The sequence below is a fragment of the Fusarium sambucinum genome, chromosome I (assembly GCF_050947815.1).
Source record: "Fusarium sambucinum isolate potato_lamoka chromosome I, whole genome shotgun sequence".
Taxonomy (NCBI): domain Eukaryota; kingdom Fungi; phylum Ascomycota; class Sordariomycetes; order Hypocreales; family Nectriaceae; genus Fusarium; species Fusarium sambucinum.
The window spans coordinates 5,960,635-5,982,242 of record NC_139294.1 but is presented as its reverse complement, the minus strand read 5'-3'; the positions used below and the strand labels follow the sequence as shown (position 1 = coordinate 5,982,242).

Here is a 21,608-nt window from a genome sequence, read left to right as displayed (position 1 = left end):
AAGGACCTGGCCTGTCATTGTGAATATTACTTTAGGACTGTATTTCGTTAACTTAGATCAAACTAAAATGATGAGTCAGCACGCTGAAAGTCGGAGTATCCACGGAAATGAGGTTTTCACCCTCTTTTTCCATTTTCCATCATTCGACCCCTGCACTCTCCTTTTGTTTGCAGAACATGATTGATGGCAAAACGTTCACTTCTTTCTCGTACTACTTACTACCAATTCTCTCTTAATCTTTGAACTGCCTTTGCCTCACTAATTCATTATGTCTTCGTCGGCTGGAAGCCAACCCGAACCGCACAGCAACGCTGCTGTGACCATCGACCATTTACCCAATGAGGTTCTTATGCAAATTTACCATTGCTTGGCAAATTTGCAGGACCCGGTATTACCAATTGAAATCGACAACAATCTTCCTGCGCAGGATCTTCAATATGATGTCCGGCAGTATAGCGATCTGATCCTAACAAAGAACTATACGGCCCTCATGCTCCGCCTCGTGTCTCGTCGCTTCAATTATCTCTTCAAACAATTCATTATCGAAAATATCGTGATCGTGCAAAGTAAACTGTTTCTTTTACAGCCGAGGGGTGAAGCTCCCATGGAGATGCAGTCCAGCCGGCAGTTCATGGAGGCCGAGAACCTTGCTAAATCGATGGAGAGACTGCGCAACCTGCTCAACCTGAACCCAGAACTCGGACAACGCTGCAAATCGCTGTGTCTCGCTTACAAACAAGTCAAGGTGCCCGTTCGCGTCCCAAGCCGGCCCGATACAGATGAGGGATGGATCCCACCGGAACACTTAATCCAAGATTTAGACATCTATAACTTCGGCAGCCTTTATGAAGGACACGAGGGGTGGCAACTCGAGGAAAAGATCGTTCCTAACCCATCCTGGCTCAACAACAGCATATACAGTTGTCTCAGCAATGTGACCGATGTTCAGATTCACTCTAATCATTACGGAAACATACTTCCCGACATCACACCGGCACTTTCGTCTTTCTCCAATCTCACTACGCTCCGAGTCACAGGGAAAGTTGACTATGCATCCTTGATTAAGCAACTTATAGAAATTCTCACACCATCCTCAGCTCTACAGACATTGGATCTGTCTTGTGCCCCCGCGAAATGGTGGAGTCATGCGTTCGCGGAGATAGCCCTAAGGCTCATGGCAAGTTGTGATCTGTTGCATATTTGGTATTAGATTAGACTAACATCAAATTCTCAGGATGTCGAAGGAACAGCACCCTTCACAAGACTACTCACTGGCCCACACACAGATCCTGACATACTCAAGGCTATGGTTGCTTGGCCCAGGAGACTTGAAAGGCTAGCCTTGCAAACCAGCCCGGAGCAAATGACTATCAGTCAACGTGAACAGGGTTCGGTGCAACACATACTGGACACGCAGAAAAACTCGTTGACCCATCTCCGGTTCGAGGGCGAGTACGAACCGGGCCTGCTAGGCTTTGACTTGAGAGGCTTTCCTTGTCTGGAACATCTTGCCCTTTCCAGCGCAACCATATCCGACCGCAGTTGGCTTGAGCGTAACGACAATTCCTTGGCTGACCCTCGAGAACACATATTGGCTCCTCGTCTTCGCAGCCTTCTGCTGGTGATGCCACCTAATCAATCTGAAGACGGAGAGTCCTTCAATTTTGAGAGTTCGAACCTACAAGCGCAAGAAATAATGAACACAGTTAGCGAGGAGTTACTTGAAGGTCAGGAAGCAAGAAAAGAGCGGTCCTTGAAAAGAATATGGGTACAGACTCTAACAAAACCGCTTGAAAGTCTTCCTGCACATGCGCAAGAAACCTTTGCGGCTCATCTAAGAAACCTCGCTTGGGTTGACGACATGTGGGGGGAGCCGGATGGGCCTCTGTTGCAACACGTACCGCTTCCCAAGGGAGGCATGGGTATTGATGCCCCCAGTCCCGGACCCTTTCCTCCGCTGGACGAAGTCTGGTCTTGGGATGATGACATCGGGCCTGGCGAGCTACTTTTGAATGCCCGTCGACAGCGAGCTGCTCTACGAAGAGTTCGTTCAGCTCTGACCCACTTCGAATCTTGAAGCTGATATGTCGTTTGAGGCTTCTTGGCGCGCCTAATATGGAAGGTCGATCAGTGTTCCGTCAGCCCGCATCGGGCACACGCAGTTTGGTGAAGTGCAGCGGCAATATTTGGAAGTAAAATCCGACTATTATGTTTGTAATCCCAAAAACGACAGGCTAGGAGCACTCGTAAAAAACATTGTTTCTTTGCAAGAAATACCAGGCCTAGTAAGCTGAACGACCTGCCACTTGTGTACAGAAAACGGTGCATGAAGTTTTAGTATTGTTCAATCATAGCTGCTTTCTACTACATGTTTCGGCTTTAGAAACGCAAATCCTTGTTAGGATTAATGGCCTAAATAGCCAAGGAAGAAAGACAGCTAGGCGTACAACAAGAGAAACCTAACCATTGAATATATTTTCTTTCGTCAAATTGGAACTTGAGTTCAACATTGGTGTGTTCAAGACCATCTGAAACAGGACGTCGAGCACGCGTGCAACCACTGAAGGATTGGACTGATCGTCACAGTCAGCGGCCTTCGGGGACCTTTTCATGTATCTTGTAGATCCCGATGACAACGTCAAGGGGGTTCCTGACCACTGCCAGGCACATTTCCTGTGATGACCAACAATGGGAGATGACACAAGTACTCAAGGCTTGGAATGACCGTGATAGAGTGTAACAGATCGACGATCTGCATGGATTCGTGTTGTGCGATGGGAGAGTTGAAGGTTTCGTTATCGGCCATCTCCGACGTGTAACTGTGAAGCAACAACTATTTAAGAGTCAACAGTTCCACGACTTTCCCCAATCTTAAACAAACAAGCACTCACCAACAGTTTCGTCTCAAGAAACAAACATTCTATCATCAGCCATGAAGCTATCCACTGTCCTGTCCTCTGTCATCTTTGCTGCGCTTGCAAAAGGTGCAGCACTCAGCAAGAGGCAGAGTGTTGCGACCTGCTACGGGGACCAAGGTCCCAACTTGAATGACTGTACGTTATTGGAACATCTGTGCGATCCCCATTACTCACACTAGACAGGCGATAGTCTGATTGCGCTTCTCGGCTGGACTGGTACTTCGACTGACCAGATCGAGCCTGGTAAGTTTCTTCCCAGGGTCATTATTCACGACGGCTACTGACTTGTGATATAGATCCATCTGGTGGTGCGTCTTTCTTCGATGACCACCACGCATTGAACTGTGAGATTGGCATCGCCTGGAATGACCCAAACAATCGTCTCACCATTACCACATCCTCGCTTTTGCCGTATATCAATATCATCAAAGACAAATGCATCATTCCCAGCGAGGCAGGTGGTTATTCTGACAGCGTCGACGATAACTGGACTGTACGAATTACAAACGATCCTCGATACAATCCTCCAGCCAAGCATCGACGACAGGCTGAAGGCGACGTGAGTACCCGGTAAATCACTAGAGAATTTGTGCTGACATCTGAACAAGTCGTTCAACCTTGAGGTCTTGAGCCGTGCCATCGAACGCCCCGGCTTCCGTCAGAAGGTCGGTCCTAGCCTTCCTAGCGGCAGCTCTTACACTGTCACTACTGGCGAAGCGAATACCGTGTCTGTTGGCGCATCTTTTGAGATTAGCGGCGGATTCTTCGAGATATTTTCAGCTGGTGCAAGCACGAGCTTCGAAAATAGTCACACTGTTGAGAATTCCGAGTCTACTCAGATCAATGTTGACTGCGGTCCCGGAAAGAATGGGCAGATTTACTGGGTACCCAAGTGGGATCACTATGAGGGAACTTTCGTCCCTAGCAACACTGCCGGTGATGTTTGGAACCCGCTTGATGACAGCGCTGGTGACTACATGATCGAGTGCCAGGGTTAGGCCCTACAGTGAGATGGCCAACTCGCCCAGCAGGCTGTGACAGGTCCTTTAGTCATAATCACACCTGTCAAGAGCAACTTGGGTTATCTTCTTCGCTTCTACAGATGCTTCCAGTATCTCATGCCATTTTATCAACTGCTATTCATTTTTGGGACATGCATGCCTTACAGATAGCACGACAGCCAGTACATATCTACATACACACCACTATCCTTTATTATCAAGACTCTATACTTTTTGACTAACTGTTGGTTGCTATCTAGCAGTTTCTTACACATGTCGTGCCTTATTTTGTCTTTGCGTGTAGTCTATCACTGAGTTCTTGTATGAACAGTATGTTGCTTGGTCATGTGAACTGCACTTCAAAGTGATAGTGTAATAGACAAACAGTGGTATCATTTTTTTTCTGTGCCCATTTCTTAATCTCCCTAATAACAACGATTGTAATAACCTTAAGATGCCAAAGCCGCGATCCTACTGATATAGTGCTGTGATATGATGCGGAGCAGAACCGCAATGCTAACGTTGATAAAGATGTCACCCATTTGGCCAATGGAAGCAGGACCATAGAAAATGAACTCCCCAAGTGCAGAATCCTTCTCGAAAGTATTTCCACCGGCTGTTTCAAGACTGGCCGCAGGTGTACCTTGTCCTGACGCTGGGACCAATTCCCAACTTCCAAGTTTGCTTTGAGACATTGACCCAATGAACTTCTTAATGGTGGATGAACTTTCGGTCTGTCTTTTCCTCCACTGCCATGTCTGAACCTGCCCATTCACATCGACTTCGAAGGGCCAAGAGGCACCCTCCATGAACATGCTTGTCTCTCTGAAATTGTACTCAAATCCATTGAAGCTAATAGTGCTCTGCTGACTGAAGGTGTGGCGGCTTTCGATAGTGCATATAGGCTGCTTTTCCGATTCATATGGGCCTTCTTTAATCTTGAGCCTACTGCTGGAGAACATCTTGGCTGAGTAGGCAACTGGTCCTTTGAATTGAGGGCCAAGCTCAAGGACACTGGTGCCTCCACTTGTCATGACGTTCCAAATGTGAAACCTCGGAGGCAGTCCAGTGAAGCCTATGCGAGGGTGGTAGCCTGGCGGTCCTGGAGCAATGTTGGGGGCTTGCTGGTAGCCTTGCTGCCGGTAACCGGGAGGTGAGGCGTAGAAGTTCTGTTGATAGTTTGGCATATTGGGAGGTGGGGGGCCTGACTGGTATAGAGGTTGTTGATACGGCTGTTGATAGGCCTGTTGGTTAGGCTGTTGATAGTAAGACATTTTAATGTTGTCTATGCTAGGCAAAGAGATGATAGATAGGGGAGATAGGGAGAGATGATGAGAAGAGATTTATAAGCAGAAAAGGGATGCTATACACAGATGGGATATCTTTATCTTCACATGCTCCTTGGAGTCTGTATGTATAAGATAAAAATGCCGAGAATGACGAATGTTGTTCAAAAATACTGTTGTCCGATGGGCTTCGTTTAAGGTTAAATAGACACTAACAAGAGATTGCTTCTGTTTCGGCGCTAACTCTTTTTAGCAAAACCGTGCGCTCGCAGCAATCAGCGTTCAGCAATGGATCGTGCTACGCCAGATCCATAATTACGCCTCAATTAATGCGGTTCGTGAGACACTGAAAATGGGGCTTGGAGCTTGAACAATATCCATCATATCAGTTGCGTCATGGTTGGCGACTGTTTATTCTGTTTACTAATCCCTTTCAAAGAGGTCTTGACATGTCTCGTTTGAACGTGATAATAAAGTCTGATGTCAAATCCCCAAAGTCTTCTGCTAAACTTGCTATCATGGTGCCTTGTTCTCAAGTACCCAGTGTAGGTCAAGGGCACGCGGTTCCGTCGGTGTGACCACAATCATTAGTATCAGTGCACTTGGAGCCACACCCATAATTAATCAAGTCGGAAGGCGTAGTCTGCTCCCAATCACCCATGCACTGAGTCTCGTCTCCTTTACCCCAATCGCAACGTTGACGCCGGTAACCCTTCTGTCTCAGAATCTGCTGCTGAGTCCAAATTGTATGACACTGGCCGTCATTCCACGAACAAGCGGTAGAGTCATCGGCTGTAACACAGCGTGATTCCGACCTTGTCACTGTAAAATCCAGCCCCAGGCTAAAGCCTTCGATGGCGACTCCAACGTTTGCACTAACACTTTCAGATCGTTCTTGGCAGACCGATTTTCCGGACATCTTAGTCGCGACACAACGCTCACTGTTGGTACAATAGATGTCGCCTGTAGCCTTCTGCCACGGGGTAAGTTCGACAGCGGCTTCAACGACGAAATAGTCCCACCAGCATTTGCGGATCAAGGGGAATTTGTACGGATGGGTGACCTTGTCTGAGGTCACGTAGGTGCCCGAGTTGTCTGCATACGGTCCGTTGTAGGATTGAGATTTATCATCGCAGCTTGGGGGTCTGTTGTCCTGGCGGACTTCAAGAGCCTGGATTGGAGCTCTAGGCCCTGCCACAGCGACGCCCAGAAAGACGGAGAAAAGGAGGAAATTCTTGATGACAAGCATTATTGGTTTGGATAATGGGGATGAGAGTAAAGTTTGAGTTGAAGTGTTTGATCCTGTGAGTTCTAATGATAATATTCACGGCCTCTCTTTGCAATTCATAGACATCCCTCAACACTATCGAGTCTATTCTTCATCCTGACCATATTGGGGTCCATTTTGTTTCTAACAAGCCGGACGAGAGGAACTGCCGAGCCTGAAAAGAAATTTATCGCAATCTACAGGTCTATATGTTGATCTTGTTGGATTTCTCTTCCCTGATTGGTTCGTGGCTTTCTCTATCCAGTCACAAGATTATCAGAACTCAACAGCTATGCTAGTCTTACAGGTGGCTGCGTGGCGGATGACACACGTGATTAATCACAATAGCGGACGATCTGCGTTGTTATTTATGTCTCAGTTTGAGACTTGAAGCAGGCTCTCGGGGCTGAGTCTTTGCATTTGCAGGTTGGATATGAGGCTGTGGGGGTGGTCTGAGGCCTGCTTCGGCAGATCGAAGAACATGATAGCTCAGCCGCCACGTTATGCCGAGGATCCGTGCTAATCATAGCGACTTGTTCAGCTATGATATGCACTAACACGTAAATTATCAAGTCGACTGTTCGCTATGTAAATAACATGTTACACAACGATGCAAGTCTAGGCCAAAACGAGTCTCCAGCCCGAGGACAACAGTCTCACAATGCTCTGCAACTCATTCCAGAGCAAGACAGCAAAGCACAATCATTTCACCCAAGGCAGATAACAAATTCAACCCAAATTTTCTACCAAATAGCATTCATTACAAATTGCAATGAATGAACGAACATCCAGCGCAACGGCATGCGGGAACTGTGGGAAAGCTACCAAGAACTAATTTCCCTTCCAACTCTTCTGTATCAGGCTTGGCTGGCTGTGTTCCTTCCCCAAACCCGCCCCAAGAGTTCATCAGCCTTTGTAAACTTAAGACCTGGCAGTAGCCGATTCCATTCATCTGAGACGTCATAAACCCCACGGTGGTAAGCATTCAAGATACCAACAATGGCCATCTTGGAAAACGCTTCGACTTGATCTTGTGGTATAGAAGGCAGGTCAATGCGGGGGTAATTGTCAGTTTTGAGCTCTCCCGCAGCGACGTCTTCCATTTTGAGCCACTCAATAGTGAATTTTTGTCCTAGAAGGTTAGCAAAATGGTCACCGATGATGATGTCGTGAATACATACCTCGTACCCTTTCTCCGATCTCCAGAAGCTGACGGATGGTAACTCGGTCGCCGCAAATTCCCCCAATTACCGGCCATTCCCCGTTGTAGTCTATAGCTGAAGTGACCACACTGGCGATGTCCTCGACGCAAGTGTACACCATCTTGTCGTCCATTGTGCCCTCGACTATTAGCGCGCTTCGCTTTTTGTAGTCGATATTGACATTCGTGGTGATTAGGTACTTCGACGTCTGATGAGGATGACAGAAATAATCCATGAAACCACCAGGTTGAAAACGGCAATATTCGAGAACCTAGTCAATACTTAGCTTACCAGCAACGAGTCGAACTTCTGGGTATAGTCACCTTTTCCTTCGCATTGATCTCCTCCAAATACTTTGCAACTTCGATCTTGCCGCTATACCAAGACAGTGCGTCCAATGAGTCTTCCAACTTTACTCCTCTACTATTTGTCAGTAACCTTCTTTGTCGTGTTATTGGGAGGTACTAACGGCCCCCACTCAGACGGAGCGAATCGCTTGACGCCCGCCTCGATAGCTGCGTTGATGAGACGCTTTTGGTTCTCACAGCCAGGATCAAGGTGTACAGCAAAAAAGCAGAGGACAGTGTTCACACCCTTAAGTATGTTGACCAACTCCGCTTTGTCCGAGAAATCGGTTTGAATCCACTCGACGTTCTTGAGCTGAGGAAAATCTGAAGGGTTCTGCTTTATCTTAGCATAGTTAATTCTAGGCAGATGATACCTGCATGGAGGAGTCTGGTGTACCTTTCGAACAAGGGCTTTGATATTATGTTTCCCGGAAGCTACAAGCTTGTCGAGAATCTCTCGGGCGAGTCCTAGAATTGATTAATTACTGCGTTGTATTTGACGTGTGGGTGAATTACCGCTCGAGGCTCCGGCGATAGCAATTGTGACCATAGTGGAGAAGTTGAAGATGAAGACAAGAGTTATCTTAGTTAGAATGGAATGAGAAGATGTTTTTCCTTCATGACTGGAATACTAGCAGCGATGTTCTGCTTTATATACATAATCTGGTTGATATTGTTTGCTTCTGTTGATAATTATATGATAGCCTGTCACTCGAAGTCACGTAACCGTTATGTGATGGGCTGTGAATTCCAAAACAAGTCGGATCTGAAGCGGGCTTATTGAGCTCCGGCGGTTACGTGACTCGGCTGAATGGAGTTCGAGCTAACTACGTTGGTCAATTTTTTGATGACAAACCCAACTTGCTTCCTGCTTACGGACGGCCTTTGCTAGAGCTTGCTTACCTCCTGTGAAGCCGTCAGAGTCAATCACATAACCGCTTCTTAAAAACATGGTAGAAACGGGAATCAAAGACGATTTGACTGTACGTTTGATATAACGTCCCCGCCAGGCCTCATGCTAATTATTGACAGCGCCGCCGAGAGCGAGGGCGACGCTCGCAGGCAGCGTTCCGTAAGCGTCAGGCCAAATCCACTCAGGCTTTAACAGAACAGAATTCTCGCCTACGAAAAAGTGTTCAGTTACTGCTCGATGCAGCCCGGGGTGATGAAAGGCCTAAGATGCTCAACATCCTACGGGACTTGGCTGTGGTAGCCGATCTCAACATCCCAGCGACATTGTCATGCAACGAAGCTTCAGAATCAACAAATACATTGACAGAAGTAATTCCCGAGAGTTTCAACACTTTTGATACAAGCCTGTTACCAAGCAATTCCATCGATATACCGCCATCATGGGATACTTTTCCGACAATTTCTAACACTCGATATCGTCTAGACTGTAGTGTATGGCTAGACCCTTTGCACTACCTCCGTGTCTCATTACCACCTCAAGACCTTCTTCCATACCTTGGCAGAGGTGCAGAGAAATTTGCAGGGCTTCTCTTCTGGTCTGTCATGGAACATAGTCAGAGTGTCTGCTCGTATCATGATGCTGCGTCCATTATCGAGACTGGCCTTGGTCACTCCACTGTCACACGCGATATCAAACCGGCTTTCATCCAAACAATGGCAAGGGCAAGAATAGAATATAAGAATACTGGTTCCATCAGTCAAGAGCATGCAGTGGCTGGAGAAGATGATCTGGGCCTAGTATTGTGCAAGCTCGTGGAAGATGATTATCGATCAAAGGGTAAAGATCCAAATCAATGGCTATCATGTGTCGCTATCGAGAAGAGGATAAAGAGGGCAATAGGCGGTTATAGATTGGATTTACTGACATTAGCTGCTAACGGGCAGGCAAACTCGACTCTTCAAAGCTTGTTGGAAGGTGTTCTGTGCAAGCTGTATGATAGCTCGGTTTGCTTTGGGGACGGACCTCGATGGAACATCAAGGTCATAGATCAGCTATTTGCACCACTAATAATGCAGACACTTCTGGTCTAACATCACATGATGGTGAGGTATCTACAGATAGAACAAGGTTTGGGTGATGTTCTGATGCTGCTATCAGTATGGGACTGGTCATTTTAAGCCGACCTGTAGATCTGGGATGTAGCTAAACCTTATTCAATGGCCCATCAAGTAGATAATATCACCAGGTTCTCTCTAACTATTATCTGTCATGTTACAGTGATAGTCTGTTATACTTTGACATGGCAAAGCAGGTGAATATTGTGTACGGCTGAAAATAATGAGTGATGCGCGTCATACAGGATGGCACTGATTTGCCGGTTTGCCGTTCGTTCCGGGGCCCTTGCAGTTCGTCAGCCTATCAACGACCAACTAGAAAAAGCCCGACGGTAGTTGTGGAATTAGAATCACCAGCTAGCATCTAACAACCAATTAGGAAGAATTTCTTTCAAGTAACTAACAAGGTAGTGTAGCGGAAGTAAGACAATACATGGAAACTATCGGACGAGTTTATTATTTGATGAACTTACATCTTCCAATGATCCCCTGCTTGGAACTTTTTCAACCTTCCATTCTTCTGAACAAAGCTAACCGAAAACATGAACAAAACATCCCATACCGATGAACCCTACGAGGGTGATGATGGCTACAATCAAAGCCCAAATCCTCTTTCAAACGATCTTACTACAAACGAGAATTTCAACGGCCTTGTTAATGCTCGTGTCATGCTACAAAGCGACAGCCAGGGGACGCCAGATAAGGCTTCTAATACGCTGGAACAACAATCTCATGACGCCGTTGAAGAACACGTCCAGGTCGAGGCCACTTCCAGGCTGGCTCGTGTGTCGACTGACCATGGCCAGCCAACCGATGGCGGTCTGCGAATATCCGCACCCGCCACCAACTCGCCAGTCCCAGCTGGCGATGCCGACAATGGCACACCTTTGCAGCGTTTCAAGAAGATGGTCATTCACATCGGTTCGTTTGTTGGACCAGGCTTCATGATTTCCGTTGCATACAGTATGTCAGGCCTGACCTCTTGATTCGGTCACTCTTCCCACTAACAAGAATATCCAGTCGATCCAGGAAACTACTCAACCGATATCGCCGCAGGAGCGTCTTATCGCTTCCGTCTATTGTTTGTAGTCCTTCTATCCAACCTATTTGCCATTTTTCTACAAAGTTTGGCTATCAAGCTTGGTACCGTAAGCGGTCTCAATCTCGCTCAAGCCTGTCGTGCTTTTCTTCCGCGGTGGCTAAACTACACTCTGTATATTTTTGCTGAGGCTGCTATAATCGCAACCGACATAGCAGAAGTAAGCCTTCTCACTATCCTTTATCTTAAGATGCTAACGAAATAACCAGGTGATCGGTTTTGCAATTGCTTTGAACCTTCTTGCTCCTCAGGTCCCCCTTGTGGCGGGGTGTGCTATCTCCATCGTCGATGTTATGGTCCTTCTGATATTTTACCGTCCGGAAGGATCCATGAAGAGCTTGCGATATTTCGAGATTTTTATCATGCTCTTGGTTCTTGGTGTAGTCATCTGCTTCTGTATTCAGCTGTCTCTGATACGTGATACTTCGCCTGGGGAGGTTTTCAAGGGTTACTTACCATCCAAGTCACTTGTTGAAGCTGAAGCGTAGGTTCCAGATCGTTTATCCTTGCATGTTTTCTAACGATCGATTAGGATTTATCAGGCTTGCGGTATTCTGGGGGCGACAGTCATGCCTCACAGCCTATACCTAGGATCAGGCATCGTCCAAGGTCGAGTGCGCGAATATGAATACGCTGAACGAAACAAGTCTGTACCCAATGTCTCGTCAGGGGCGTCTGTAATGGATGAGAATTCTGATAAAGGCCACTATGTCCCTTCTGAAAAGGCGATCAAGCACTCCCTCAAGCTCTCCATTTTTGACCTCGCTATTTCACTTTTCACATTTGCACTTTTTGTGAACTCGGCTATTCTCATTGTAGCCGGTGCATCACTTTATGGCGATGCATCCGCCCTCGGAGCGGACATCTTCGGCATTCATGGCCTTCTCAGCCAGTCGATTTCTCCAGCTGCAGGAACCATATTTGCCCTGGCACTGCTTCTTTCCGGTGTCTCGGCTGGGATTGTTTGTACTATTGCAGGCCAAATGGTAAGCGAGGGCTCTTTGAACTGGAAAGTCAAGCCGTGGCTTCGTCGATTGATGGTACGCAGCATCAGCATCACTCCAAGTATCATCATCGCGGGAGCCGTGGGTCGTTCGGGACTCAATGCAGCGCTCAACGGATCCCAGGTGGCCCTGAGCGTTATATTGCCTTTCGTGACTGCGCCGCTCATCTACTTTACTGCTCGTGACAAATACATGACAGTCAGAGTCAGTGGATCTCATGTAAATGTTGTGGGCGGAAATGGCATGACGGACCACGTGGATGGAGAAGAAGCAGGAATTCAACCTGAGGGTACGAAAATGGCCAACTCATGGTTCACAACAATTATTGCTATTTTGGTGTGGCTCTTCATGGCAGTCATGAATGTTGCCAACCTGGTGTTCCTGGGGAAGTAGGGAGTTTAATCACCCTTGGTCGCTTGGTGAGAAGCGATTCAAGTGGCGTGTCGTAGAACCGATTTGAGTACCAACTACCTATCATCAACCACAATCTTGTGGTCTTCCCCTGTCGGTCCGGAGGCAAGCCCATTGTCTATAAGATGCGCCTTTGGAGAGAATGAAAAAATAAACCAGTCAAGTTACACTTGAATTTTTTGATTATCTTGGCAAAGATGGAAAAGGTACGGTCTCTTAGGGACCCGAAGTTAGAAAATACAGTTCGAATTCTATCTGATGAACTATTAACAATTATATTCACCCCCAGATGATGGTAGCGTCATAGCCATTGCTTAGAGACTGTTGGTCTCACTAGCTCTTCTAGTAGAGGCTGCAGATAGTGAATGCTACAAACGCAATAACGGCAGTGAACTCGAAGTGCTTAGCAGCGCCATTGACAGCAACACTAGAAGGCTCGGGGGTCGAGGTGGCTGTGTCGGCAGAGGTGGTATCAGCGCCAGAAGAAGCATCTGGTGTTGTCATGACTGGAGGGGTCGATACAATGGTAGACTCGATTGCGATGATAGTCGACGTAGCCTCAGCTGGTGCTTCCGTGGTGGTCTCTACAGGGACCGCAGTTGCCGATCCATCGGTGCCAGAAGAGGTAGGCTTCTCGGCGGCGGCACCAGAAGGGCTGGGAGAAGGAGAAAGGTCACACTGTTCGGCGACCTTGCTCACGCCACTTCCGTAGTACTTCCATATGCCATAGGTTTCTGCGCACTCCATGCACTCATCATAATGCTCATTCCATTCTTGGCTGTCGCAAAAGTCCTTGTCTTCACGAGCGAGAGTGATCAGAAGACCTGTACAAGCATTAGTCTCTAACTCAATTTTTGCATTTGAAATGTTGACTTACCGCAATCTTCGTGGCACGCATACTGAGGGGTACCGGGCTGTTGACGTTTGACAAGAGGCACGGTGTCAGGGTACTCGAAGCGAGGGTCGACAGCAACGGAGAGAGTGGCTGAAGCCAGAAGAGTGTATGCAAAGAGTGAACGCATTTCGAGTATTTGAGTGACAAAGCGAGCGTAATGGATATTAATGTCGGATTGGCAAAAGGAAACGAGCAGACTGAGGTGAGAAATGGGTTTCAAGGGCTTTATAAAGGCACTTTGTAGCCCATGCAATGCAGATGCTTGAACTGTTCAGGCTACTTACTCCATTTGGGCAAGCCACAACTCATTCCTGCAGAAATGGCTCACCGGCTTTAGAGTATTTCACAGGCCGATTCCAGTCACATTTTGAGGCTACCGAGGACCAGCATCTCACGAGACTGCCATGATTGGTGGTTTATGGATTCATGGCCTGATGCCAAGTGCAACTAGACGCTCAAGATGCATATAAATCCTCGCATCCGATATCGCTCTAATGCAACCAACCCAAAAGGAGACTAATCACGGTAACAGTGGCTGTATTTAGGCTTTGTAGTGGAAACGAGGTGCTCTTGGCAGACCAATGAAAGTGTCGGGATGCATCAAAATCTTATCTGATCATCTGATAAGCCGGGGTCAGTTCAGAGTGGGTTGGCACACGAGCTGCAATGCTTGACGAGTGAGTCAATCGGATCAATTTTACACAATCAATCATGCACTTCTGTTCGGCTTCATTACCTCCAAAAGGTCAAAAGCTATCTTGGCGGTTCAAAAGTCCCTCACACACATGTGAAAGCTGGACTTTAGATACAGCCATCTAGCAGTATATCACCAAGACCATTTTCCCCTCTTTGCTCAAGTCCAAAGGCATCTCCTCATCAGTGCAGCTCAGGGTGTTTGGTTCAACAATGTTTAGCAAACTACTCCTTCTCGGTCTGGCATCTTTCGCCTTTGGCCAGGATGATGCTCCTACAAATTCCAGTGTCATCGATGAGGAGATGGGCCCTGCCGCTTTCATGTGGCCCCCAGACCGTGTTTGGTCGGGAGACATGGATAATAGAGCTCCTTGTGGCTCACGTGCCCCTGCAGGCAACAGGACCGAGTTTCCCATGAGTATGTCAAGACCTGCTGCGTCTCGTCCGGTTGATTTATCTTGCTAATTCCCGATTACAGCTGGTGGTGCTGTTTCCCTTGTCGCGCAAGATGATTACTACAATACAAAGATCAGCATCTCATACTCGAATGGCAAGTCATCCATCCATCAGTCAACGAATCCTTTAAACTAACCTACCAAAGACCCATCATCGAACGACGATTTCGACACTCTCATCCAAGAGAAGAGTATTGCAGACCTGAACCCAGGCCACAGCTGTGTAAAAGTCCCCGACGCGCCATCGAGCGTTTCAGCAGGCGATAATGCAACGCTTCAGATCATATACCGCGCCGACTGGGACGCTCCCCACAATCAAACATTCTACGCGTGTGCGGACATCACGTTCGTATCAAAGGCTGACTTCGACTTTGCCATTCCATGCTTCAACGTGACTGAGCTGGGTGACGATGACAAAGCGGCCGGCGCAACGGCTGATCCTAGTCCAACTGCGACACATCTTCATACCTCTGATGATGATAGCTCTGATGAGAAGGAGCAAGCGAGCGGTGCCAAGAAATTAAGTGGTGGTGCTATTGCTGGTATTGTTGTGGGCTCTGTGGCGGGTGTTGCCTTGATTGCTGGCGCAGCTCTGTTCATGTGGCGCCGAAAGGAGCAAGCCAAGAGAAACTCGAGGATTGCGCGTATGGAGGATAATGCTCGTAAGCATCAGCTCGCGACAGATGGTTCACAGCCAAGTATCTGAGAAGCTGTCAAGCTCTGATGCTGAGTAGAGGCTGTCCATTTTCTTACTGCATAAGAATGGACTCAAGAAGTACATAATGTCTGTCTGTCTTTACGATAGTTGCTCTTCTCTTTTCACGACTTATGAATTACCTTTCACTAATTCCCCTTCAATTGATGATTCCGAAATTGCAACACGATAGGCGTCAGATATAGCTTCCGCTAGAATGCATTAAATGAGACATAAAAAGGGATGACTTTATGCAACGTTATGCTCACGCACCGCTGCGCTAGCAAGCATCATAACCCAAGCAGCTGACGACAGTCAAGACCTACCGAGGTTTGATGACAGACGGGTGAAGGGTAGTACTCGCAGCGGGGATAGTGGACCACCGTCAGTTGAGAGCGGTACGAAGCGTTGGTCCCGGGGTCAGCCAGAAACCTTCACAACGGTAACATCGTCGTCCGGTACCTTGAGTCTGGACTGAATCCACATCCCTGAGCAGTACCAGGTCCTTGGGAAAAGGTCGTGTCATGGTGGTAAGACATGGATATGGCCTGTTTCCTTAATTTCCAAGGGTTTTTTTGGGGGACTTTTGGGGGGTTATGAGGCTTTCTCATCGCCGATTGCTTTTTGCACTCAATTCAATCAATTCAGCGGATAATTCATTAGCAGCAGTTGCTAACGGGTAATCTACGGTTCGTTGTCTTACCATGTTCGTGACGCCAACACATTGGGGTATACAGCACGAGAAAGAAGGTGAATGAATGGTTTGCCAATTGTTAGAGATTGCCAACCTCATGTCTAGATATTAAAATTTGCTGAATTATAAACTTCTGCCTAGACTTCTTATATAAATACGATACTACCCATAGTTATACAGTCGGCGCTATTAACTCTAATGTACAACGCTCCATTCTCCTCCCAAGCTTATACATTTACCCTATACCCCTTCCGCTTATTCTTGAAACATAACGCTATTTCCCTGTGATAATTCCAACTGCCGAGTTGACGTTTCCTTTTCGATTGAAAATACCACTTTGGGACTTTGCCATTGTTTTACTGGAGGTCAAATCGTTCACTTGTCCTGCACCACTAGACAGATCACCAACAAAAACGCCTCGAGTGGACTTTTCGGCGATTAGATGGGCTGTGGATTGTGCAGATAGCTCTGCGTAGCCAATGGAGTGAGACGTAATACACCTGTCAGCAAATCCTACAAGGGTATCCCAAACAGCGTCAACTAGTCTGTTCCTTAGACTTGAGGCCATTGGATAGAATTTCACGTCTTCAAACAAATGAAGCGTCTGACAGCCTAGAAAAGCTTGTTTATATGGATAATCTTCCTGTTTAGGATTACGGCCTGTGGCTTAGGCAAGATAGATCTCCAAAACACTTGCAATATGGCACCAGTTCGTAGCCCTACGACTTCGATTCATCATGCAGAATCGCCGCTTACGGCACTAGACTAAGCAATCCCACGTCAGCACTATCTTATTGTCAAGCTGCGCCTTGAAGATGACCAAGTATTTAACTGTCTCAAGTGCCACTTGTAAATCTTCATCAGCTACCATAACCTCTATTCTGCCAAGATAAAACGAAAACCTCAAACCACAAGTATGAGCGAGACCAAGAAGCCGCGGGTTGATGGCCCATTTACATTGATTAGTTCATCCAAGTCTGGTGACTCGGTATGTCTCTAGAGATACTAGAACGGTGACCCTTGACCCACTAACCATAGTAATGTAGCCTGATAAGCGAGCTGAAGGAGCTAGGAAATGTGCCGCGGAAATGACAGTTGTGCATAACCTTCTACTTCGGGGTGTAAATGCCATCTATCTTCAAGCGGTCAACGTCGCTGCACGAGGAACACAAAAAGACAAATCGGATTTCGCCAACTTTGCATGGTCGTGGAGCCAAGAAGTGCTGGAGCACCACAACGTTGAAGAAACACAGATCTTCCCCGAGATAAACAGACTCGCTGGAGTACCTGGCCTGATGGATGCAAACATTGAAGAGCACCATCTATTTCACACAGGACTGGAAGGTTTCAGGACATATGTCGACAAACTACGTAAAGAAGAAGAGGAGCTAGACGGTGAAAAGCTCAAAAGTCTCATAGATTCGTTCATGCCCACTCTGAGAACACACTTGGAAAACGAAATCGATACCCTGGTCGGACTAGAAAAGTACGCCGACAAATGCGACTGGGGAGCGTGGTTCGACAAGGTGGCAGCTGGCCTCGGAGCCCAAGGTATGAAGAGTGCATCTCACCGCAACGAGCTCTTGCCTCTGGCTATGATCCTTCACGACAAGACGTTCGAAGGTGGGCTTTGGTGTGCTTTCCCACCGCTTCCTTGGATCGCCATGGTGGCAATCCGTTGGTTGTTTGTCAGAACGAATCAGGATTGGTGGAGGTTCGCGGGATGCGATTCCACATCGATGCCAACAGAGTTGCCGTTTGCTTAGGTCTCTAAATTATGGATTTTAAGGACAGGGAACTTGGCAATGGATGGCCCTGTGAGTGGCGATGTCTATCTCGAGATAGCGGTATACGTATGAGCATCTGAATAGTTGACACGATTTCGAATACAATGTGATACCCAGACGTGGAATGAGGTCAAACACGAAAAGCATCTTGTTCAGGCTTATCGTTGAGGAGATGTCTTAAGCTCATGTGTCTGGGGGCGGTCTGTTGCTCTCTACATCAACCGAAATGTGGTGTCAGGTAGAACTTGTTGGCTAGATCGTATAACAGATAATCTTGTTGGTAATAAAAGTTTCACTGTGATACTGGATCTCCAATTTCCCATGTTACATGGAATAGAACGGGGCCATTTGTCAAACAGCCGTTAGCGCAAACAAGTCGACCATTCGACGGCTCGTGCAAACGGGAAGACGGAAGCTTGTATGTATTTGTCCCAAGGATCAGCGAGTTTAGGGCTCGTCTCGAGAGTAGCCCGCAAATTTGGCCTATGAAGAAATTTCGCATGCGGGTTGATCCGCTCGGAATGTCGATGCAAGTGTCCCGGGCCCAGAGAACTGGGATGATGTTCGGCTTGGGACCTGATACCACGTCGTTTCCCCTTAATTAGGTATTCATTCTTGTAAACGAAAACAACGGACAGTTATCGGAGCTGTATGCAGATGGTGACCAGGGTTTTCCGGTTGCAATACGGGACCCAACACCTGCACGGCGGGTTACAGTGCAGTGCCAAGGGGCATGCACTCACTACCGAGACAGCAATTGGAAAACCGCATGATTAGAGGATAACATATACGTCGTATAATGAGAAGCTGCTGTGGAAAATGGGAGCATAAATCATCAGATAAGTCATGTGCCGGCGGCGAATACTATACGTTGGAATGTCTCTGGAAGCACAGATGGAGCTTGATTAAATTGCCGAGAAGATCATCCCTTTCTGGAGGGTTCTGGATCCATCTATGTGTTGATCACTCCTCAATCTGATCCAGATGACGGTCGCTTGATATCGACATGTAACCGACAGAGGTGACACGGATACTTGGAGAGAAAACAACACAAGAAAGACATGATTGTTGGGCAACGGTCATTGTTTAATGGGGCTGTCGCGGCAGGGGATGATGACGCGACCCCAGATAGATATGCCAATGATGAATCATTTTACAGGGTAAAGGGAGATCAGGTGAGACCATGTATCACACAGATTCACATCGTAGCTGGGGCAAGCAACAAAGCGTACGCAGTAAATCCAACGTGACCGACGCCTCAATAAGGAATGCGCAATGCGTTCTGAGACACGGCACTGTATGACAATGGTATTTATGCAGTTTGCAGTAAGGATGAACGGGTTTGGCAGCAAATAAACCTTCGCTAGAGCAAGCGTCAGGGGGCTGTTAGCGTTGTTTTCTCGCTTTGCATCAGACTAGACAAGCCCATTGTCATAGCATCGGGGACGGAGGCTTTTTTTTTTGTTTTTTTGACAGTTTCAAAGGCAAAACTGCCACTCTACCACTTGGCCTCATCTCCGCTACACTGTGTCTCCTTCTAGTTCGATCAATTGGAATAATTGTGGTGGAGCAGCGTTTCATTTTGTTATTTGCGCGAGGCTGCTCAAAACAATCCCACACTCCACCCTCCTCCACCAACAACCCTTGCTAAAGTCAACATGTTTGGCTACCCAACTCCACGATCCCTGCGAGGCCCTTGCCGGTCCAACGGCTTTTCTCCCACGTCGCTTTGACTTGTCGTAAAGGAAGCGAGAAATAGGAACAGACCGCTCATTTCTGCCGGTTTTCTACCATGTAACCTCACTAGAACCAAATCGACATCATACGAGACAATCCTTTAAAGACTGTCATTTCGGCACTTGTGACTTTTTTCTCTCATCTGATATTCGTATCTATTTCATCCCAACTCTCTATCCGTCCATTTCGATAACTTACTCTAGTCATCGTTAGTACGAACCTTCAATAGCTTTACACATACACAATCACTATGGAAACAATGGCACCACTACGACAGGCCCTGGCCTCTCTTCAGATCTTCCTCAGCCAGGAGCAGGCTCAGGAGCTAGGCATGACGCCATGGTTCAGTTACTCTGTTACACTTCCCGAGCGCCCCATCCCTGGCGCCTCCGAACGAAAACCACTCGAGACTGAGCGTCTTGTCGTTCGTCCCTTCACAATGAAAGACCTAGACGCTTTCCATGAGCTCCGCAAGAACCAAGAGCTCCAAGTCCACTCAACAGCACGTGGCCGAGCCAACAAAGATAAGGACGAGTCTGAAAGACAACTCCACGCTCTAGTACAAGACGACCAATGCCACTGGTGGTTTGGTGCTTTCCTCAAGTCTACCGGTGAGCTTATCGGCGAGGGTGGTCTGCCGGATGTTCTTAGCATGTCTTCTTCAATTTCCGGCTGGCCTGAAGCCGAATTCCTGATCAAGCCCGAGCATTGCCGACAAGGGTACGGAACAGAGCTCTGGACAGCCATTATGGATTCCTGGTGGGCTATCCCTCGTGAGAGAAGACGTCATCAGCTCATTCCCCTGGTCGTTCCTGATAAGGAGCCCGGCGACAAGGTGGACGAATGTGTCGTTTTCCAATGGGAGGCTAGCAACGAGGTCGCCAAGTACTTCTTCGCGAAGATCCTGGCACAAGCACCGGTTGCTGCGCAGGGTGGTTGCGAGAGTATGGATACCCGAGAAGGAAGGGTGGGAAATCTTATCACATGGTCTGGTACTATGATTTGCAACCCCAGACCGCCCGTTGAGGAGGATTCGGACTCGGAATAAAGACTCCAATCGCATATACAATGGATTTGTAGAGGTTGGGAAAGATATATCAAGGCGGCAATCACTGATTTTGGGGCATGCGTAGCATCAAAAGCGACACTTCGTTAGAAACGATAGCATTAATTCATTTAGACAATCATACATTCACTTAACTAAGCCTTGAGCTAGACAGATACCTCGCAACCTCTTTTTTTCTGTGATAATAACACCTGTCATATATCGACATGCCTAAAAGGGGGACCTGAAACAGGAGTCACGTTGTGGATAGGCATAAGCTTGAACCATGGTCCTTATCCTTCAATGTAATGATTTTATCACATGTAAAATACAAACGTAGAACCTCAAGATGATGTATAACTATGACCTCTCAATTATCTTTCAGCATGATACAGGTATTTTGTATCACTGTGTGTAGTTTATCCAATTAAAAGTTTCGAGGCAGTGCTGAAGAATTGAGCAGTCATAAGAGAAACCATCACGCGGGGAACGAGACAACAAAAGTAAAAAAAATGAGATAAAGGCCATCAGTTCGATTAATTGGGTTTGTAGCACATCTTGAGGGGGATTGATGGCCGGAAACGTTGATGTTCGGATCTGTAGCATGAAGCTATGTATGATACGCCAACTTCCTTTACCTTGGACGGAGTACGACTTCATATGTGCGAGAGGAAGCGTGTTAGGGGGAAAACGAGTTAATGCCACAGGCGCACAATAGTACTATAATTGTTTGTGATAGCAGTATCTATCCTCCGCAACGATGCCTTGAAGATGATAGACTGTGCTCTAAAGGATGCAGAGAAGGAATGAACTCAAACCAAATGGTCTCAAAATCTATAGAATATCAAAAACTGTTGAGCAAAAGAGCGGGGGACCAGTTTGAATACCATAAAATGTATGCGCACCCAGCGTGCCGATCCATACGTTGATAGTCATGAGCAAGTTTCCCTTCTGGACTTGCAGCCGAGGCAAGATGTAACCCCATACCCTAAGACGTGTTCTACCCTCGAACAGGGAATGGGGTAATCGAGATCGTGCAGAAATG

General features: G+C 47.2%; 11 protein-coding genes across 11 annotated transcripts; 7 read left to right on the top strand and 4 right to left on the bottom strand.

Moving 5' to 3' along the window:
* Positions 1-268: 268 nt before the first annotated feature.
* Positions 269-2,077, top strand: FSST1_004645 (uncharacterized protein; the record flags this gene model as incomplete). The annotated part of the gene is made up of 2 exons (XM_083230841.1): positions 269-934; positions 1,235-2,077. The coding sequence occupies 2 exons, from the start codon at positions 269-271 to the stop codon at positions 2,075-2,077; spliced, it is 1,509 nt and encodes a 502-aa protein (XP_083088075.1).
* An 855-nt stretch (positions 2,078-2,932) lies between these two features.
* Positions 2,933-3,916, top strand: FSST1_004644 (uncharacterized protein; the record flags this gene model as incomplete). Its single annotated transcript, XM_083230840.1, has 4 exons — positions 2,933-3,053; positions 3,102-3,161; positions 3,215-3,477; positions 3,527-3,916. 4 exons carry the CDS (start codon positions 2,933-2,935, stop codon positions 3,914-3,916), a joined length of 834 nt encoding a protein of 277 aa, XP_083088074.1.
* Positions 3,917-4,368: 452 nt separating this feature from the next.
* Positions 4,369-5,193, bottom strand: FSST1_004643 (uncharacterized protein; the record flags this gene model as incomplete). The annotated part of the gene is made up of 1 exon (XM_083230839.1): positions 4,369-5,193. One exon carries the CDS (start codon positions 5,191-5,193, stop codon positions 4,369-4,371), a length of 825 nt encoding a protein of 274 aa, XP_083088073.1.
* Positions 5,194-5,755: 562 nt separating this feature from the next.
* Positions 5,756-6,454, bottom strand: FSST1_004642 (uncharacterized protein; the record flags this gene model as incomplete). Its single annotated transcript, XM_083230838.1, has 1 exon — positions 5,756-6,454. One exon carries the CDS (start codon positions 6,452-6,454, stop codon positions 5,756-5,758), a length of 699 nt encoding a protein of 232 aa, XP_083088072.1.
* An 875-nt stretch (positions 6,455-7,329) lies between these two features.
* Positions 7,330-8,571, bottom strand: FSST1_004641 (uncharacterized protein; the record flags this gene model as incomplete). Its single annotated transcript, XM_083230837.1, has 6 exons — positions 7,330-7,604; positions 7,654-7,945; positions 7,998-8,094; positions 8,144-8,355; positions 8,419-8,489; positions 8,538-8,571. 6 exons carry the CDS (start codon positions 8,569-8,571, stop codon positions 7,330-7,332), a joined length of 981 nt encoding a protein of 326 aa, XP_083088071.1.
* A 400-nt stretch (positions 8,572-8,971) lies between these two features.
* FSST1_004640 (uncharacterized protein) lies at positions 8,972-10,025 on the top strand (the record flags this gene model as incomplete). Its single annotated transcript, XM_083230835.1, has 2 exons — positions 8,972-9,004; positions 9,054-10,025. 2 exons carry the CDS (start codon positions 8,972-8,974, stop codon positions 10,023-10,025), a joined length of 1,005 nt encoding a protein of 334 aa, XP_083088070.1.
* A 566-nt stretch (positions 10,026-10,591) lies between these two features.
* FSST1_004639 (natural resistance-associated macrophage protein-domain-containing protein) lies at positions 10,592-12,545 on the top strand (the record flags this gene model as incomplete). The annotated part of the gene is made up of 4 exons (XM_083230834.1): positions 10,592-11,012; positions 11,070-11,308; positions 11,358-11,632; positions 11,681-12,545. 4 exons carry the CDS (start codon positions 10,592-10,594, stop codon positions 12,543-12,545), a joined length of 1,800 nt encoding a protein of 599 aa, XP_083088069.1.
* Positions 12,546-12,905: 360 nt separating this feature from the next.
* On the bottom strand, positions 12,906-13,585 carry FSST1_004638 (uncharacterized protein; the record flags this gene model as incomplete). Its single annotated transcript, XM_083230833.1, has 2 exons — positions 12,906-13,387; positions 13,441-13,585. The coding sequence occupies 2 exons, from the start codon at positions 13,583-13,585 to the stop codon at positions 12,906-12,908; spliced, it is 627 nt and encodes a 208-aa protein (XP_083088068.1).
* Positions 13,586-14,364: 779 nt separating this feature from the next.
* On the top strand, positions 14,365-15,312 carry FSST1_004637 (uncharacterized protein; the record flags this gene model as incomplete). Its single annotated transcript, XM_083230832.1, has 3 exons — positions 14,365-14,569; positions 14,630-14,701; positions 14,753-15,312. 3 exons carry the CDS (start codon positions 14,365-14,367, stop codon positions 15,310-15,312), a joined length of 837 nt encoding a protein of 278 aa, XP_083088067.1.
* Positions 15,313-16,910: 1,598 nt separating this feature from the next.
* Positions 16,911-17,760, top strand: FSST1_004636 (uncharacterized protein; the record flags this gene model as incomplete). The annotated part of the gene is made up of 2 exons (XM_083230831.1): positions 16,911-16,982; positions 17,041-17,760. 2 exons carry the CDS (start codon positions 16,911-16,913, stop codon positions 17,758-17,760), a joined length of 792 nt encoding a protein of 263 aa, XP_083088066.1.
* A 2,017-nt stretch (positions 17,761-19,777) lies between these two features.
* Positions 19,778-20,566, top strand: FSST1_004635 (GNAT domain-containing protein; the record flags this gene model as incomplete). Its single annotated transcript, XM_083230830.1, has 1 exon — positions 19,778-20,566. The coding sequence occupies one exon, from the start codon at positions 19,778-19,780 to the stop codon at positions 20,564-20,566; it is 789 nt and encodes a 262-aa protein (XP_083088065.1).
* Between the last annotated feature and the right edge of the window lie 1,042 nt (positions 20,567-21,608).